The sequence below is a fragment of the Alternaria ventricosa genome, assembly GCF_023758065.1.
Source record: "Alternaria ventricosa strain BMP 2768 chromosome Unknown scaffold_12, whole genome shotgun sequence".
NCBI lineage: Eukaryota > Fungi > Ascomycota > Dothideomycetes > Pleosporales > Pleosporaceae > Alternaria > Alternaria ventricosa.
The window spans coordinates 847434-865323 of record NW_026055692.1 but is presented as its reverse complement, the minus strand read 5'-3'; the positions used below and the strand labels follow the sequence as shown (position 1 = coordinate 865323).

At 52.8% G+C, this 17890-nt stretch overlaps 4 protein-coding genes across 4 annotated transcripts; 2 read left to right on the top strand and 2 right to left on the bottom strand.

The window, feature by feature from the left end:
- Nucleotides 1-393: 393 nt before the first annotated feature.
- J4E93_007150 (uncharacterized protein) lies at nt 394-1932 on the top strand (the record flags this gene model as incomplete). Its single annotated transcript, XM_049345060.1, has 1 exon — nt 394-1932. One exon carries the CDS (start codon nt 394-396, stop codon nt 1930-1932), a length of 1539 nt encoding a protein of 512 aa, XP_049197985.1.
- A 104-nt stretch (nt 1933-2036) lies between these two features.
- J4E93_007149 (uncharacterized protein) lies at nt 2037-3576 on the bottom strand (the record flags this gene model as incomplete). Its single annotated transcript, XM_049345059.1, has 3 exons — nt 2037-2103; nt 2228-3402; nt 3451-3576. The coding sequence occupies 3 exons, from the start codon at nt 3574-3576 to the stop codon at nt 2037-2039; spliced, it is 1368 nt and encodes a 455-aa protein (XP_049197984.1).
- Nucleotides 3577-8840: 5264 nt separating this feature from the next.
- J4E93_007148 (uncharacterized protein) lies at nt 8841-10972 on the top strand (the record flags this gene model as incomplete). Its single annotated transcript, XM_049345058.1, has 2 exons — nt 8841-8906; nt 8954-10972. The coding sequence occupies 2 exons, from the start codon at nt 8841-8843 to the stop codon at nt 10970-10972; spliced, it is 2085 nt and encodes a 694-aa protein (XP_049197983.1).
- A 1602-nt stretch (nt 10973-12574) lies between these two features.
- On the bottom strand, nt 12575-16213 carry J4E93_007147 (uncharacterized protein; the record flags this gene model as incomplete). Its single annotated transcript, XM_049345057.1, has 2 exons — nt 12575-13548; nt 13795-16213. 2 exons carry the CDS (start codon nt 16211-16213, stop codon nt 12575-12577), a joined length of 3393 nt encoding a protein of 1130 aa, XP_049197982.1.
- Between the last annotated feature and the right edge of the window lie 1677 nt (nt 16214-17890).

The window sequence follows — 17890 nt, the reverse complement described above, 5'->3', positions numbered from 1 at the left end:
TTTTTTGATCAGCTGTTTCTCCATCGTTCATCTCATTGTTTCGGAACCTCCCGCTGTCGCATGCGCCGGTTAATGTTGTGCTTGTGACACCAACGTAAGGCTGAACGGATTCCAAGGTTGGCACGCGCTCAGCCCTGGTGCGCAGACCGCCAAATACTCGATAAAGAAGGCAACCACAGCTGAGTCTTTGGGCGAGTTCAGCCTCTGACCGACTTGTCTTCAGCCTACAGACGCCTAGAGATAAGCAAGTAAGACGGGGAGGATTGCTATTTATCCACACGCGACCGCGTCATTTCTCTCAAGTCTCTACGCGCTTCTTTGGTTTACCAATTCACGTTTCGTTAATCTTCTAAGTCTGCGCTGCGCGCAACTTTTCCTTACCAACTCTTCGCCATGCCTTCCACGACTTCAACGAGGCCAAGTAAACGCCTAGCCATCTTCTGCGACGGAACATGGGTAGGTCGCGAAACCCAAGTCGAAGACGCGCCTCCAAGCAACATCCGCCAACTCGCCAACATGGTCGGCGAAGTACAATACTCCACCGACGACAAGACAGCCGCAAAAGTCCACCACATAAAACCGCATAAAACAACAACCAGCAGCTCGACCCCCGACATCATCGCCGGCTACCAGGAAGGCGTAGGTCTTAACAAGACCTTTCTGCAGTACATCTGGGACGGCGCAACCGCCTCCACCATCAGCGACGAATGCATAGCCGTCTACCGCTTCATCGTCGAAAACTACACACCCGACCATGAGATCTGGTTGTTTGGATTTAGTCGCGGCGCCTTCACCGTGCGTTGCGTCGCCGGCATGATCAACAACTGCGGCATCATAAAACGACGTCCCGAATACTCCGACGCCGAAGTCCAACGCCTCTGCTACGAAGTCTTCCGCACTTACCGCAGCAACCTCCCTGTCGACGCCCCCAAAAGCGAGGAATGCCAACGATGGAAAGGCCTCGGCGATAGAGTATGGCAGGTCAAACGGCCAATCCGCTTTATGGGGATTATAGATACAGTCGGCGCACTCGGTATCCCGCGCCTGAACGCTGGAATAGGATTCGACTGGTCCCCCTTCGAGTTCTTCGATCAAACCGTTTCCAGCGTCGTGCAGCACGTGTACCACGCGCCCTGTCTGCACGACCGTCTTTGGATCTTCCAGCCTTGTCTCGTGTACCCCAACGAAGACGACGAAGAGGAGAAGGACAGAGCCGTGGTAAACCAACGCTGGTTCCCAGGCACCCACTACGACGTCGGCCGCATGACTTTCCGCTTCGTGCGGCAAAGCCCCGCGAACTGGATCGAAGATGCACTGGGCTGGCTTCCGAATCTCCTCTCGCGGACTATCTATCCGAATGAAGTGCTCAGCGATGCGGTGTTACGGTGGTTAGTCCAGGGGGTTCGCGACGTAGACAACGATTCCCCCACCCCGTTAATGCCTAATACCGAGCAACACATCTCCACTCTCAGCACGCGGCTTGGCGAATCTTCGTTAGCATTGCCAAAAGAGCCTGCAGCACCGAGTGCACGCACAGGAAGCGGCGACATCTACGGCGACGTCCTCGCCTACGCCCCCGGCGGCGTGCTCTTCAGTGCTATTCAACGGACTTCCCGCTCCATCACTGCTACCCTGAACAACATCTTCCCCCAACTCGGCGACAACCTGCAGGGCCTACTGGGTATAAAGACGCTGGTGGGTATTCTGACGGCGACGGCCGATCGCCGGATACCGGGGACGCAGGCAGATGTTTATCCGTATATGGAGGAGGAGAGTGTGGTGGTTGAAGGAGGGAGGGAAGTTAGGTTTAAGGTGGAGGAGTTGGCTAGACTGAACGAGAAGAATGAGAGGGGGGTGTTGAGGTATCCGAGTCAGACGCTTGAGGCGTTTTTGTTGTGGAAGAGGGTTTTTGGGAGGGAGGAGAATGAGTGACGGTAAGAGAGTGGTAATCGAGGGGGTTTTCGGCTTTACTGTAGATATTGTGGTGGTGATAAGGGTATATATTGTTTCTTAGTTGGCTTCAATATGGCTTCGCTTTACTTGCTCTTGTTCATCTGGAAAGCAGCTTCATTCGCAAACGCCTTCTTGTCAACGACTTGATCCCTAGTTAAATATCTATTAGATTCATTCTATACTCTAAATATATCCATCATCAACGTAAAAGAAACCTTTCATCTTGCACAAACACATTTCGTCCCCAATGAAACACGATGGAGGCAAGACTTACTTCTTGCCACGGCCTCCGAAACCCCATCGAATCTGATTCGCCCAGCGTCCCTCAACACCGAGATCATCAGCGCACTGCCAGACGAAACCAGGGTTCTTCTGGAACATGCGACCGATGAAGGCAACGTCGAGGTTATCGTTCTCCAGATACCCGTTCGCTTGCTTGCCATCGGTGATACTGCCCACGGTGCCGACCGCCATCTTGTCTCCCACCTTGTCCTTGACTGCCTTGGCGAACGGCTCCTGATAACCTGGCCCACCGTGGATGTGCTGTTTCTCGTGGAGACCACCGGATGAAACGTCGAGGAGGTCTACGCCCCGATCAGCGAGTATCTCAGCGAGTTTGACAGTCTGGTCGACGGTCCAGCCCTCGATGCCGGCTTCGTCGAGCCAGTCTGTTGCACTGATGCGGAGAACAAGTGGCATATCCTTAGGAATAGTCTTGCGGGTTAAGTCGACGAGCTCAAGCGTGAGGCGCGTGCGGTTCTCGAAGGAGCCGCCGTATTCGTCGGTGCGGTGGTTGGAGGCGGGGGAGAGGAAGGTGTGCAGCAGGTAGCCGTGTGCGTTGTGGATTTCGATGGTGTCGAAACCGATGTCTACGGCGCGCTTGACGGCGTCGACGAAGGCTTGCTTGAAGGCTTCGATGTCTTGTTTTGTCATCTCCTTGGGCGTGCAGTGCTTGTCGTTGAAGGCGATGGCGGAGGGCGCGTAGACGTTGTCGGGCCAGCCGTTTAGTTCCTTCGTTGCGATGTCGCCTTTGCTGAGCCACGGGGCGACGGTGCTGGCTTTGCGGCCAGCGTGTGCGAGTTGGATGCCGATCTTCTGGCCTTGAGAGTGCGCGAATTCTACGATCTTGCGCAGCGGCTCCTTTTGCGAATCTTTCCAGAGACCGCAGTCTTCGGGTGTGATTCTTCCTTCGGCTTGTACGGCGGTGGCCTCGACAAATGTCAGACCGGGACCGCGCTGGATGATACCGCCCAAGTGTGTGAGGTGCCAGTTCGTCTGGTGACCGTCTTCGGCGGAGTATTGGCAGAGAGGGGAGAGGGCGAGGCGGTTCTGGATCGTCATGCCACGGAGCTTGAGGGGCTGGAAGAGTTTAGGGATCTTGGAGCTGCCGTCGAGCATGCCAAGGGCTGTTCCGGCGACGGGCTCTTGTGCGGGAGTGAAGTAGGGGATCTGGATGGGTCAGCTAAGCAAAGGCATGGGGCTTGGATGTATGCATACACCAGGAGCGGCCTTGTTCCTCAACTCATCCTGCTTGGGAACCTGTTCGCTGTTCTTATCCTCGGGGATATCCTTTGCGATCGCATGATGCGAGTGCGGCTTGTCGGTATCAGCCTCGATTCCCATTATGGCGGTTGTCGGTATGTAGAGTTGGATGTGTGAAGTGTGAGGAGTGTTGTGTCGAGAGTCCGAAGCTCAATGGATATGGAAAGTGGAGGGTGGGTGGACAATGGCATCTTTATACGCTCCTGCCATTCTTCTCGAAAGTACCGGCATGACGTGCGTGTTTGGACATTGTTACCATAGAACCCCAGCGGCGGGGCATCTTTGGCGCCCCGCCTTCCCCGTTCGGCATGGTTTGTCACTAGCAGTCCATCATCGCGCTGCACCCTGATTTGTAAGACGCACGTTGTCGCATTCGCCGATAGGCGTCGGGTAGTCGAGTGTGTTGTTGAGAGCGCGCGTAACTGAGCGATGGTTTGCTGTACTTTGGTTGAGCCAGTTAGGAGTCTGCTAGGAAGCTTAGACATGTGCTGACAGAGATAGCCGAGTAACATAAGCAATCCTTCTCATGATCTGCATGCATCCGTCATGTTGTACGCTATATAGCCTGGAGCTTGTTCGCCTCTTCTTCGGAATACCTAAGCGTTTGTACTTGTTCGCTACTTACTGAGCTTCACGCATCATGTCTCAGAAGCTGGAAAGGCAGTCTTGATCTTCCTTACTAAGCATGATGATATACCCGGCGGCTACTTGGCCATTGCGACGCGGCTCAAACTCGGCCCAAGCCACGCCGCCGAACTCTACCGCTCCAAGCCATTAGTGCTGGAATCGATTCTGTCTCACCGACTTCCCAACACAGTATACCAAGTCTTTTACGCTGGTATTGACCCTGCTAAATATGCGACGAGCGTAGAGCGTAAAGCTTCGTTAACCATGGCGTCTTGTCAAGCTTTCTCTCGTGTAAGCACTATGTGTGACACAGCCTATTCAGCTTTGAGTACTACCCAACCAACGCACGCGTCGCGCACCATCACGTCTGCCCGTCCAGTCTCGGAGGCCAATTGAGCACTCGATACCCAGATCCATACAAGTCATCTGGATCCTCATGCTCGATGACTGGAACCCTCGGTAACTTGAGATAGCAATTGGGCTGAGCTTCAAGATCAGGCCTGTACGTTTCGGTCTCTTTCTCTGGTCGAAGTACAGCGTAGCTTCGTGTCGCGAATCCATTCTCAACACCGTTGCACTTCATGTATATATTCCCTACGCGCCATTCGCTTTCGATATCCGAGTCCGCCAAATCATACGCGTCCTGTGCGAGTTCTACAGTCGGCTGGACGATGCGAAATCCGTTCAGCTCTTCTTCCCACCGCAGAACTTCCTCTACCAGATCACGGGGATCTTGATTGCGCCACCGAGTCGTTCGCATCTGGTAGCCGTGATCGGGAAACGGTCTTGGGAACCTGACCATCATCAAATTCAAACTTTTCATATCATTCCGGATGGACCTCAATGACCAAAGGATTCGTCGGTATGCGCTTTCTGTCGTCAAGGGACCTTGGATGAACATGGAAAGGCGTTCGAGGTTCGGAAGACTTTGGATGGCTCTTGCGATACTAGGGCTTGGTGCTGATGCGTTGAAAGTCTCAATGCTCCATGGAGATGGTAAGCCGTCTGTCTCATATAAGAATTGATGCTGGCCAAGCTCGCGGAACTGGAAGTGAATGTGCAATGAGCGAATATGGGATAGGTGCGATGCAAGAGCGGCCCGACGGAAGTCAATCAGAATCGTGTTGTGTAGCATCGCGAAAGTGTTTGATTCGTACAGCACATCAATGGTTTCTCGGTAACTAGATGGAACTTTGTTAGTTGCAAGGCTGGATTCTCGCACGCGCATGTCTCTCTTACACTAGCTGGCATGACTGGAGCACCCCTAATACGTTGGTTCTCTCACGCTTGCCGTGCATGTTTGCAGCATAGTTTGTGTGGACTGCCTGGACGACCGCTGGTGTGATGTTCGACACCTCACCAGGGCCCTCATCCTCCAGGAACTCGTAGGCGATTCTGCCGTTCCTGTAGTACAATGCGATGTGCTTTTCGCCTAACAGATGTTTCCAGATAATAGAACGTAGCTCGGCGGGCAGATTCAAAAGCTTGCTCTGCGACTGAGAGCTTGCCAAGTCGTTGCGCAACGATAGCGGGATGTATGGAGGTTCTGGGGTAACTCTCTCCGGAGTGACACTGTGAGGGATGCTCGGCCAAAGTCGATTGCAAAGGCAAGCCGTAAGATTCCACGGAAGACAGACAAAGAATTTGGCGCCTCTGCGCCATTGAGGTGCTTTACTCAGCCTACTCCGCCGTTTTTTGGTGTCGAAGATCTTCATAATATGATGGAAAAATTGTACATGCTGCCCGTCAAGTTATTGGCAAGTGCAGTCGGCTCTGCGGGGTTATACGGCGCAGTTCACATCAGCTCGCATTGCAGGGGCAGGTACGAGTCGTCCACTAACAGGAAGCCGCGGGCTGCTGCCTGCAGGACTCGTCCGCTGCGCCGCATGCACACCAGGGAATGTGTGAACTCTTCACCGCCGTAGCACAACATTCATGATTTCCTGATCACCTGAAGGCAACGCGCGGCGGCAGTTCGACAAAGAGAATACGCCTTTGCCTCAAACCAGGGCCTAGCATTTTGAGCGAGATATCGACCCAACATGCGATTCTACACAGCGGCGGAAGAGGCTGCAGCACGAGAAAAGAGGAAGGAACAGGAACGCCTCGACAATTCTCGGACTGCGCGCTGGGCCAACTACACCAAACGCTTCCTAAACATGACAGCCCAACTCGCGAATGAGATCCGTGACGAGCGGATGATAAGACTAGTAAACAAAAGCATTGCACAAGAAGCGGAAGAATTGCGAAAATACAAGCCTCTGAAGTTGCGCTCTCGCAAACGTTGCACGCAGAAGAGAAGCGCCCTTCTTAGTCTGCCAGCCGAGATCCGAATCATGATCTGGGAGCATCTCATGGCCGGAAAGTTCATCGTACTTTATCGAAAGTGGGGCGATGTTACATCCATCTTCGTGGACAAGGATGATGCAACCTGTGTTGACAGCGCCACCTCCTCCATTATGAGGAGCATAGCGATGCCTAGATCGAAATCAGGCGTCTTTTCCTTACTCCAAACGTGCCAGACCACGTAAGTCACCGAGACATAGCGACTTTGCGGAAGTCTAGAAGCTGATGGACTAGATATCTGGAAACGATCACGATGCTTTATCAGGACAACACCTTTGTCTGCCTTGATAATCGCGTGCTGGTTGAACTGTGTAGGGAACCACCTCGGTTCAACATGTCTGGCATCCGCTCCTTGCACTATTTCGTCGGTATCCAAAAGTTTCTCTCGAGTGAGACGTCATTGTCAGAACGCGAGATGATCCCATCCCCTACCCACGCCGAGGAATCAGAGAGTGTCAGCAAGGTCTTCCATGAAAGGTTCCCAAAACTCGAAAATCTCTCGATATTTCTCTACGGACCCCTTCGCGACGGCGAAGACTACACCAATATGCTGGCGCACTTACAGAGCATGTATCAGCAGCGGATCTCGATAACGATGAACGCGTTGGACATGCCCGAAGGCTATTTGTACAGCGATCGGCTGACTTGTCGCATGCACCGTTCGACTACTGTCCGGATACTGGAGGGCTCCAGACGTCCCGCGTATAGCGCGGTGCATCCGCCTGAGGTCGAACTTGATGGCCCGTCAGTCGAAAACTTTACTTGGAGAGCTAACACGCTATGGCTACGACCTCATGAGCAGACAGGGGAGGTAGGGGAGGCAAAGAAACTGGTGTATGTAGTACTCAGGCCCGAGGATGAATCAAGGAGGACGATGCAGAGTCCTGAACCGTCAATACTCTGGGACGTTATTCCCGACAGCTAGGGGAGTAAGCAATTACATCAATGCTGACTGGTTGTCTGTGCATGAACCTTCCACTTCCTGTTTTGGGCTCGCATACACGTTGAAGGAGAGTTGGACTGCCGAGTGGAGTCGGATGCATCGGCACTCTCCATCGCCCGTCGATCTGTACCCAGCAAGGCGACGTCAATGCAGACATGACGAAGGCGCCTGCCTGGTCAGGAAGCCCAATGATGCGCATCACGCGTGTTTCGTTTCGAGATGGCTGAGGCTTCAAGGCTGAGGCAGCCGATGTTCCCGATGCTTCCCACGTAACCGGTCCTTCTGCGCGTGACGTTATGTGGGAACTTGCCGGCAAGGCCGAACGCCCTTTTGGAAGCTTTGCATGCACGCCTCGGACAGGGAGTGTGGCATAACACGCCGAAGAGCAGGATGATACGCTTTTGTTGCAACCGCCTGTGCCACAGCCACAGGTGGTGCGAGAAGGCTCTCTGGAGGTCAAGTTCGCAGTGGGGCTCTTGTCTACATGGCGAAGTAGAGGCGGCCAAAGCGGTGATAGGGTCTTTGTTAGATGGAATCGCAATTTACCCCACGGCGATTGCGGCGCATGATGAGAGGAACAGGCTAGCGGGCTGCTATCTTGGGCAAGGTGAAGCATGGGGCCAAACAAGGACGGATGTGGCGCCGGCCAATGGCAGACAAGCCTCAACCCTCCGCCAGCCGCTGCCCTCGAACGCGACCGAGTATCACCTGTTGACGCTCCCTCGACACCACTCGTGGCCGTTTTGTGCACCATCGACAAACGTAGACGCCTGCGCTGCGATTCACTCACTTGCTCGCGCCATAGCATCTTGTACTCCATTCGTGTTGTGTTCACCTTGCGACTGCCGCTGGATACCCCCTCGCGCCTGCCGCTCCCTGACGCCCGTACCCACTCGTTCACCACAACTGTAGTCGTCGCATTCACCACGGCGCAAAGCCAGCAACAATAGCCCGAGCAACAACAATACCACTGTTGTCGCTATACATATACGTACGCAGCCATCGGACACGCCTCTTCCGCTGTCACCGCTGTTCAAGCCTTGCGCATCTCAAACACGCAACGCTCCACCCACGCGCACACGTCTCTTGTCATGCGCACGGCACTCTGGTAGCATTCCGAACACCCACCTTTTTGGAAAGCCCTCCGTTCCCGGCCACCCGCCGCAATCCTCCGCCTGCTTAACAAAACTACCGCCCCTGTCGCTCTTTCCCTCGCTCGCTAGTGGTGAGCAGCCGGCCTGTCACCACCATATCGCGAATACTCACTCGACAACCGAAATTGCCTCCTCCTTTTGGCTACAACAACCAACCCATGTCCTAGCGACCAAGTCACTCCTTAGACGAACAGCTGGACTGCAGGCCACCGTACCGCTGAGCGGATACTTACATACACACATACGTACATACCGACTAATACCGAATCGCCAACATGGGGTGCTGCGGAGACCGCGAAAAGGGAACTACCGTGACGGAGGAGCAGAAGTGGACTTATATCGTAAGCACTTGAGCGCGAATATGGAAGCGCATTGCTAATTGTCCTAGAACTTGTCCGACTTCAAGTCCACATCTTGCCTCGCACCCTTCTCGTACGCCTGGCTGTGGATTCTCGTCGTCATCTCATGCGCCGTCTACGCCGCCGATGCCTTCACCGCCGTCAACCTCCTCGCTTTCGACAAATGGACTAGCCAGGTCAAGCCTACCGTGCCTTTCGACATTGCCAAATGGATCTTCGCCATCACCATCATCGTCTCCTACGTCTTTCTCGCATACCGATGGATCCGGGCTCTGCGCGTCATGCGGACAGGAAGTGTCACCGAATGCTACCTCGAGCCATTGGCTGCTATACTGCAGAGTATGCGCATCACAAAGACTGGCCAGGGCTGGCGCCGCTTCCTGGTCTTCGCAGAGTTGACCAAGAGTAAAAAGGGTGCTAACTACATCGCTCTCTTCGTATACTTCCAGTTCAAGAGCGCTCTTCTCATCATTGTCGCCCAGGGACCTCGCATTGCCCTCAATGCCATGACTTTATACGCCGTCATGCAAGCGCAGCTCATACCCGTCGGCGAGCACGCGTCAGAAGATCGCTCCAACTTCGAGCAGTTCTTCATGAACATCAAGCTCATGGTCGAGACCGGCAACAAGCAGGAAACGGTCATCTACTTCACCATGTTGTTCTCTCTCGTCATCTGGGTCATCGCTGCGCTGGGTCTCATTATCGCTGGTATCTTGTACCTCTTCTTCCTCTGGCACTACATCCCCAAGGCTGATGGCAGTCTTACCAACTACTGCCGACGCAAGGTCGAGACCCGTCTGGAGCGTATTGTGGGCAAGAAGATCAAGAAGGCCATCGAGAAGCAGAACCAGCAGCTGAAGAGGGAGGAGGAGAGGGCCATCAAGAAGGGCGAATTTGACGCTTCCAAGTCCCGGCCTACGCTACCAAAGCTCGAAGGCGACGATGACGATACATCGACCGTCTTCTCGCTGCAACGATCTGATACGATGCAGACCACCGCGACACTGCCCCCGTATACCCTCGCAAACACACCTTCATACAGAACAAACCCGGAGCGATCGAACACCTCGAACACTTTCAACACCATGAACTCGGGCCGAAACTTGATGAACAAGCCGTCTCTGCCCACGCTAGACGAGCGACCTGGCATGCCAGAGCGGGACGCACAATTCACAAACTTCTCGACTGCCAGCTTCGCTTCGAACGCGCCAATGCTGAACCAGGCAGGAGGTATGGGCAGGTCGTCGCCTGCACCCCAAATGCCACCTCTAGACCGTAACGGCACTGGGTACTTTGGCCAGCAAGACAACCTGCCATACCAGTCCGACCGACCTTTCACACCAATGTCACAGGGCAGAGCGTCCCCACTCCCACCACGTGGCCCCATGCCCCCTGTGGATACAAGCTACAATAACGGGCGATACGAGAACGATCCTCAACTCATCACTCCCCTCGATGCGCGGAATACACCACACCAAGCTCACCCCAACCGACCGTACCAAGAGTTCAGCCCCTACGACAGCCGGGGTCCTCAGATGGGCCCGGAGTATGAGCTGTCACCTGTCGATGTCAACCCCACAGAAGATATCTCGCAACACTACTTCTCGGACTCGAATGGACAAGCCGACTACCAGCCACCTCAAATGCCCAGCTTGTTAAGAGCTGGCTCACCCGCCCCATCACAACCCATGGGGCTACCATCGCAACCACGTTCAGGTACCGCGCCTCCACGATCTGGCACCGCGCCACCCCGAGCTGGTGTCCCAGCATCACTGCAATCTGCAATCCAGCGTCGCGAAGCCTCGCAACCTTTCCCCAACCGAGGGATGAACGGCTCAGCGCCACCTCAACAACAACAACGAAGTGCAACAGCACCGATTCAACAACCAGGTTGGGCTCAGGGACCTCCTGCCCGTAGCTACACACCTCAGGGTCCCGGCCCCCAACGCAGCTACACACCCGTCTCTGGACCCCAACAACAACAACAGCAACAACGCAGTTACACCCCAATTGCGCCTCGTGGCTACGACAACAGCTACAACTACTGATCTCCCTCATTTCATTTTATCTCATACAACGTTTGGAATCACTACATTCATGCATCTCACGGCGTTCACTTCTACTCTCCATCTGTCATCTTTGTGCCTGAGGCCGCCCAAACCCGATTCTTTTCTTACAACTCTTACCTTCATACGCACGACGCTTTCTCTCCTCCACTTCAATGTGTGTGTCAGTGAGAGAAATGTTTAACGACCTTTGTTCTGTTTTCTACTTTCGCTCTTTAGCTTGGTTTCGAGATACCCCCCAACCCGCATGGCTGGCCTCGGACGTCCTTTCGCTCTTTGATTTTACGCGTTTACCCGGGGGATTTGGTTGGAATGACTTGGTGGAATTGGATGATTTATCGGAATATGTGGAGGGTTTGTGGATGGTGATGAAGAGATGGAAATCTAGGCTTAGGCTTAGACTTGGGCTTGTATAGGTAGCATGATTGGGTCATGCTCAAAAGCAAGGATGTTTGCGCTGGGAAAGGCGCGCATATGTGTATTATATACCCACTTCTTTTGCGGAGAGTTGAGAGCAATGGAAATTGTGCATACTCATCAACAGCTTTTCACCCCACTGGCTTTTTTCTCACTGTACATTCGTTGGGGATGTTTCGCTCTCAGCTTCATTGCGGCCGATCACCTCGCCGTCTCTAATGACAACTTTTTACCATTGTGTCTAATAACACGAGAAACCACGCTTCTGCTATTTCTTTATCTCTATCTTCGAAGCTTTCAATTTCGTGTCTCAGCAAGAATCACATGCAACGCCGATTCAGTCGATCAAGCCCGTTACACACGTATTCTTGTTCCAATAATCTCGTTTTGGGCTGGGCCGCTGGGGTTCAACGGCAAAAGCAAAGCTGTTCGCGGAAGAAACGAAGGGGATGGCTACCGAGCATCTGGGTGTGATTCGCAGCGGCTTCACGCATATACTCCAAGGTTCGGTGTTTGTTAGTGTGGTATCGCATGCTTCAAATGAGGTGTTGAGCAACGCCCTACTGCCGTCGAGGCTGTTGAAGCGCACTGGGTGGAGTGGTGCCCGCAGATCGAAACTGGACATGGAGTAGTGTGTCGCGCGAACGGGGCTGTGTGGCTTGATATAACGTTAAGCATAACGTCGTCGCTTGTAATCGGTTCTTGCTTGGAGTGGGCTTGCTGTACATGCGATGGGACGTGGAGGAAGTAGGTTATAGCTTGGAAGTGTCTGTTGCTGTGAGAAGGAGAGATGGGTTGTGCTGTTTTGTGATGGTGGTTGATGTTGGTAGTTGTGGTGTACTGGCGTTGATATGTTGTGTTAGATATCATATTGTGGGCCAGGTGGGAGGTCGCAGTTTTGGAGGGGAATGTAATCTTGGGAGGACAAGGTCTAGAGAGTCTAAGGATTGCGTTTCTCTTGTTATCTAAAGAGTACCTTTGCGTATACAATTAATGTATTACAAGAGATATGGGTAGTTCATCTTACTCAGCGTTATTATAGTGTTATTAGAAAAGGTAGGCAGTAACTAGAGTATAGAATTACATAGTAAAGTAAGTTAACTGTAGAGGAATATAAAAAGCGCACCTAAAGGTCTGGAGAGGTGATATACAAGAAGGAAAGCCGCTTCACTCCAACCAAATATCCTCCCTTATCCGGTCATCCGTCATCTCATTGAAAGCCCGCTCATCCATGTCTCGGAACTGCAGCGCTCCAATCCGCCGATACACGCTTTCAATGTTCTCTCCCATCTTCATGACTCGCTCTGACTGCTGCAACATGAGCTTTTCGAAGGCATCCAGCCGCCATCTTTGTTCTCGGGAAGGTTCCACGCCTGCTAGTGCGCTTTTGTATTCTTGGTACAGCCGTTCTTGCTCGGCGAACCAGGTAGAGTGTTTCATGAGAAGGAGGCCTACTCCGGAGTAGGTCTGGGGCGCTTGCGGGAGAGGAGGTTGGGGTGAGTGGGGGGCGTGGGTGGTGTTTGGAGTGGGGGATGCGGCGAGGATGATGACTGCACACCATCCTGGATAGAAGTGTGTAGTCGCTAGCGGGGTGTCGAGAAAAACATCCAGTCCATTAGCGTCGCTAGAGGATCTGCGGAAACAATGGAGACGGTATTCGTCCTCTTTCACTTTGTCCAGTCGCGCAGTGTTCGTGTGGGCCTTCAGTGCTAATGCTCTGCTCTCTAATATAGGCTCCTTGTCGCCTTGCCTGGTCTCTTCATTGACCGCAAACCTGACGGCAGCTCCATAATGATCTGTAATCCTGTATGATCGTATGGCCAGTCGGTGTTGAGGCACAACAGCACCCTTGATACTTGCCCATGACCAGCTAGGGATATTGGCATCGAGCTCCGGTATCCTCTTACACGACTTCGTGTCCCGTACTCGCCAAGCCAGTTGCTCCTCAAGCGCCTCAGACCACATACCCACAGCGTATTGCTCGTTCATGAAATCGCGTAGCAGTTTTGCGATACTCCAGATTGCGATCGTCTTGTCGCCTTGATTCGTCAGTTCACATTTCGTGTAGTTTTGTACTGCAGACATCCAGAAAGTGTAGGAGCTTTCGTTGTCGTTGACGCCGATCATTGCGTTAGATGCGACTGTGCTTCTAGCTAGCCGTCCTCTCCAGTGTCGATCCGTGCTCGCTTTGTGGTCGAGAGGGAACGGAAGGCCTTTTGGGAATACCTCGCAGGCTGAGAGCGTACCACAGTCCCAAAAGATCTGGTGCTTCGTGAAGTGGAGGATGCGGGGAGAGAATGCGTTCTGTTGATCACCGGGAGTTAGCTTCTGGTGAGTTGTAATCGCCTGGCGGTGGGGTAGGTATCAATGCGCTGGGCTCTGCTTACCTTGAAAGACCCATGCACGGCCATATATGACGGAGCCTAGAAGTTCCATCTCCCATAGATCCGCCGGGACAATAGTCCAAGTCTTCTCCCCCAAATCATGAAGCGCATTAGTCCCCTGGTATGTGGCCGGAAGGATTTCGTGGGGTTTTCGCGTCTTGAACAGACCGCCGTGTGCATCCTTTGAGTCCGCTGCAACGATATTGCAATGCGAGTACCGATACACCCTGTGCATGAGATCGGCCTCTTTTACAAAGTCACCGAAAGGTTCCTGAACGATCGCAAGACTATCGATCCAAATATACCGCACCTTCAAGAAGCGGGTCACGTGTATTGCGTGTTGGAAGTTACGTGGAAGTTCATCCAGGGAGATGCCTGTGATCAGATGCTTGGCCATGTTCCACACGGTGGTAGTGAGGAACGGTTTCTCTCGTGGTCCCCACGCGTGGCTCAACGTGCAGTAAGGGCCCTTGACTTTCGTTGTTTTGGTATCTACCAAGCGAATGATGTCGTCATCTCCAGTGTCAACATCCAGAAGCCGCGTCGGTAGGAAGGACGGCTTGGATCGCTGGTCGTGCCAGGATTTGCTGCAGTCTTGATGATCGCGCATACAAGTGTCCATCCATCTGCTGATTTGATCCCCACCACTGCGTGCTGGATCCGTTGTGTCTTGTAGATCCTCGGGAATAGGCACATACAGATCGGTTCCTGGTAGAATTCGGAAAGACTTGGTTGGAACTTTCGGATGAGAAGACCAAAACCGTAACATCATCGATCCTCTTAGCTCTCTGCCGCGTGGTAGTGCTCGTAGGGTCCAGTGATACAATGGCCAGTTTTCGGCATTCAATACAAAATCTTCCACGTTGGCGTAGAGCGAGCTGCAAATTGTGCATTGATACGTAGCACTTTTTGTACCATCAATTGAGAGACGATGTTGTCCGGATGAAGCATCGCAATCTAATACATTGCTGACGCAAAAGTCGCACAGTCTCACTGGCGACTGCGCTGGAGCTAGCTTTGATTGCGTGACTTTTCCTTCAGGCTTATGGCGCGGAGATATGCCCTGAAACGCTTGCGGTACATGTTCAGCGCTGTTGATCCTAGGCGGCGATTGGACTAGCCCTTCGCCCTTGCCGAGGAATGATGCCTGGCCAAAGGTGCCTTCCAGCTCACGGATACGAAGGCCATCTTCGAGGCTCATGAGCGGTGTCGGGGGAGGCCTGTCGCTTGCCAACGTGTCGAATGTGCTTCCTAAGAGATCAGGTGTCTCGTCTGATGAGGATGTCTCTCGGAACTCATGTAACAGGGTAGCACTAGACGTTTTCTCTGCCGTAGATTTGACATGGTGCCTCGCCCGTTCTAGCGAATCATTGTACTTCTCTTGCACGTATAAAGTGAAGGCGGGTTTGCAGCATACATCCACCTTTCGATCTCCAGTGCGTGGATCAGTAAGCCATCCATTTGCTGCGGTGAAGACGTCTTCAACAGACCTGGGATAATCTAAATTCGAACAAGTGATCTGGGCAAGGCGTATACACTGTTCTAGTGCGTCCAGAGAAATTCCATGCGAATGATCTGCAGCGGCACCAATTGCATATATCGGAGGCAGGCGCTCGGGTTCCATCTTGCTTTCGATGAAGTTCATCTCGGTGTCAAAATAAGCAATGACGTCCCTGGGCAGCCTGTCGTCAACTCGATCTATGCTGAAGGTAGCGATCTGGTCGCGGGCAAAGATATCTTCCAAATATAACAACGCAAGTGTTATGTTGCCACCAGCTTTTGAATCAATATACTTAACAATGCGAATCGTGTTCTCGGGGTAAATATCGCGATAGTGCATGCTCAGTCTTTCTTCGAGCAAGCGCTTCATGTTGAAGTGACCCAACTTAATGCTGACATGCTGATAGGGTTCTTTGAAACCATTCACTGGGCATATGTGAGGTTCTTCCCGATGTTTCTTCTTTTCACAGTCATAACAAAGATCGAACTCGTTGCAATGTGAACATTCCCACCAGAGCTCCAGGTAGTCCTGCTTGCATTCATCGCAATACGGATTGATGGACATAGAGAACGCTGGAACCCTTCGTGTGATCATCACCTTGAAGCCGCTGGGTTCCAGAGCGGATAAGTGTGTATCGACAATCGACTGTAATGCTTCGTTGATGCGATCGTATCCGTCGAGAATGAGGAACTTGCAAGCACCGGAGGCAAAGCTCTTTAAAGCTCCGATCAGCTTCCCAATGCGCTCGGTTACAGGATCACCGAAGCGACACGCGCGCTGATATGCTCCATACTTCGCGTTGGGTTCATTGCCGAATTCTGAGTATATGAACTGAAAAAGATCCTCGATGAACGCCAATGATGTCGACCACACATGTTGAGTGATGGATACAGATGCGACAGCAGTTTTGGTCCCGTTCATGCCAGATGGCAGACGATCGGCAGCGAAAGCAGCTACAGTCGTCTGTCACGGTAAGCAAAGTCCTCTGTCAGATCCCTGAGAGCTTACTTTGCCACACCCAGGCTCTCCATAGCAGTGAAGTTGCCATGACCTAGTACCTGAAGACCATGCACAGAAGGCTGGAGACGCGAAGAACTCGTCGAATAAGGTGGGATCATATCCGCTGCCATGTAGCGTGTTTCGGCTCAAGGCTGAGTGTGGTACGTGAGTTTGTGGCGCAAAAGGATCTGGAATGTCTCCAGCTGCGGCGTCCGACATTGTCGTAGGCGCCACGAAATTGCAGATGCATTCGCAAGGAAATTGCCATCCATTGATACTGTTGTTTGAAGGTTGCAGCTGTTGCTTTTGGGGGTCAGGACGAACGACGGGTTCCAGTGGGTCGGCCCCCGCTCCATCTGTGTCCGTGCATTTGGCTTATGTCATGCAACCGGTCAATTAGCCTGGCGCGTAATCCACAAATACACATCGTCCTCCACCTCCACACAACCTGTGTGTCAGCCGGCACGTCGTACAATGTAACGCTGCGTTGGTCGACTGTATACAGCACTTTGCTGTTCGAGGCAAACATCTGCCTAGTTCGCGAACTCGCTGCATTTTCTCTACGGCCCACTTTTGCCTTCTTCCACCCTCTCCCGTCCTAGACAGTTCCGCTCACGACTGGACGAACTTTCGTCGCACTAGACGTGCGCCTCTGCTGCGCTCACGATTATCTCTCTAGGTGCCGATCTGGGCTTTGTTTGCTTGTCGAACTCCAGCGTGGACGGGGAGCTTCTATTACCCAGCTTTCATCTACCGTTTGGGCCTTCAGCTAGCGACAGGGCTATGCAAACTCGTAGCCAGCTTCCCATCGACCTCGGATATATCGAATCAGGAATCAGTATCTCTTTACAGCCTACCGACCCCTTTTACCGCGTGGGACGGGCCAAAAGGTGGTCTGGGGGCCAAGTGCGGCTGATATGCAAGATGACTGCTTTGTACTTCACGCATCAACCGACAAATCGACTGACAAGCCTCTAGCGCAATCCCGGGAAAGGCTTAAATTATCTCATGATCTGGTTAACCCCTGCAGTTTCCCGTTCACTATGCCCGTGGCAATTGGTGGCTTCGTGCCTTGGCAGGAGCAAGTGCTCATTCATTCGATAGCAGTCGCTGGCTGCTTACCGTTCCTGTACTATTCCAATTTTATGGAGTCCCCGTTGAGGCTGCGCAAACCATCGCCGCAAGTTCAGATCCCTGCCAATGGGCCTCACAGCGTTACACAAGATGTGATCACCCAAGTCAAAAAGTCGAGGAGACCCACTCTAGCTACTGACGCGACAACCTGCTTTGGTTACTGATTTCTAGTCACGCGTCATGTCTCTCGTTAAGCTCCTGGCGATATCATGCCTATTGGCATACGGATGGGCAAACCCTCTGAAGGGCTCTTTCGCCCCTCGGCAAGCTGAGCCTCCTACAGCTTCTTCGGAAGCTGTTTCTACTGCATGTGGAGACATCATTGTCGCTGTAAACAACAGTCAGTACTACGATATACGATTGGGAAGAACACCTTGACTAATCAATGGCAAAGATTATACACTCTTCCAGGCGTCATGGGTGTACGAGTGCTTGCAGAGTATCCCCTTCAACTCAGCCGTCGCA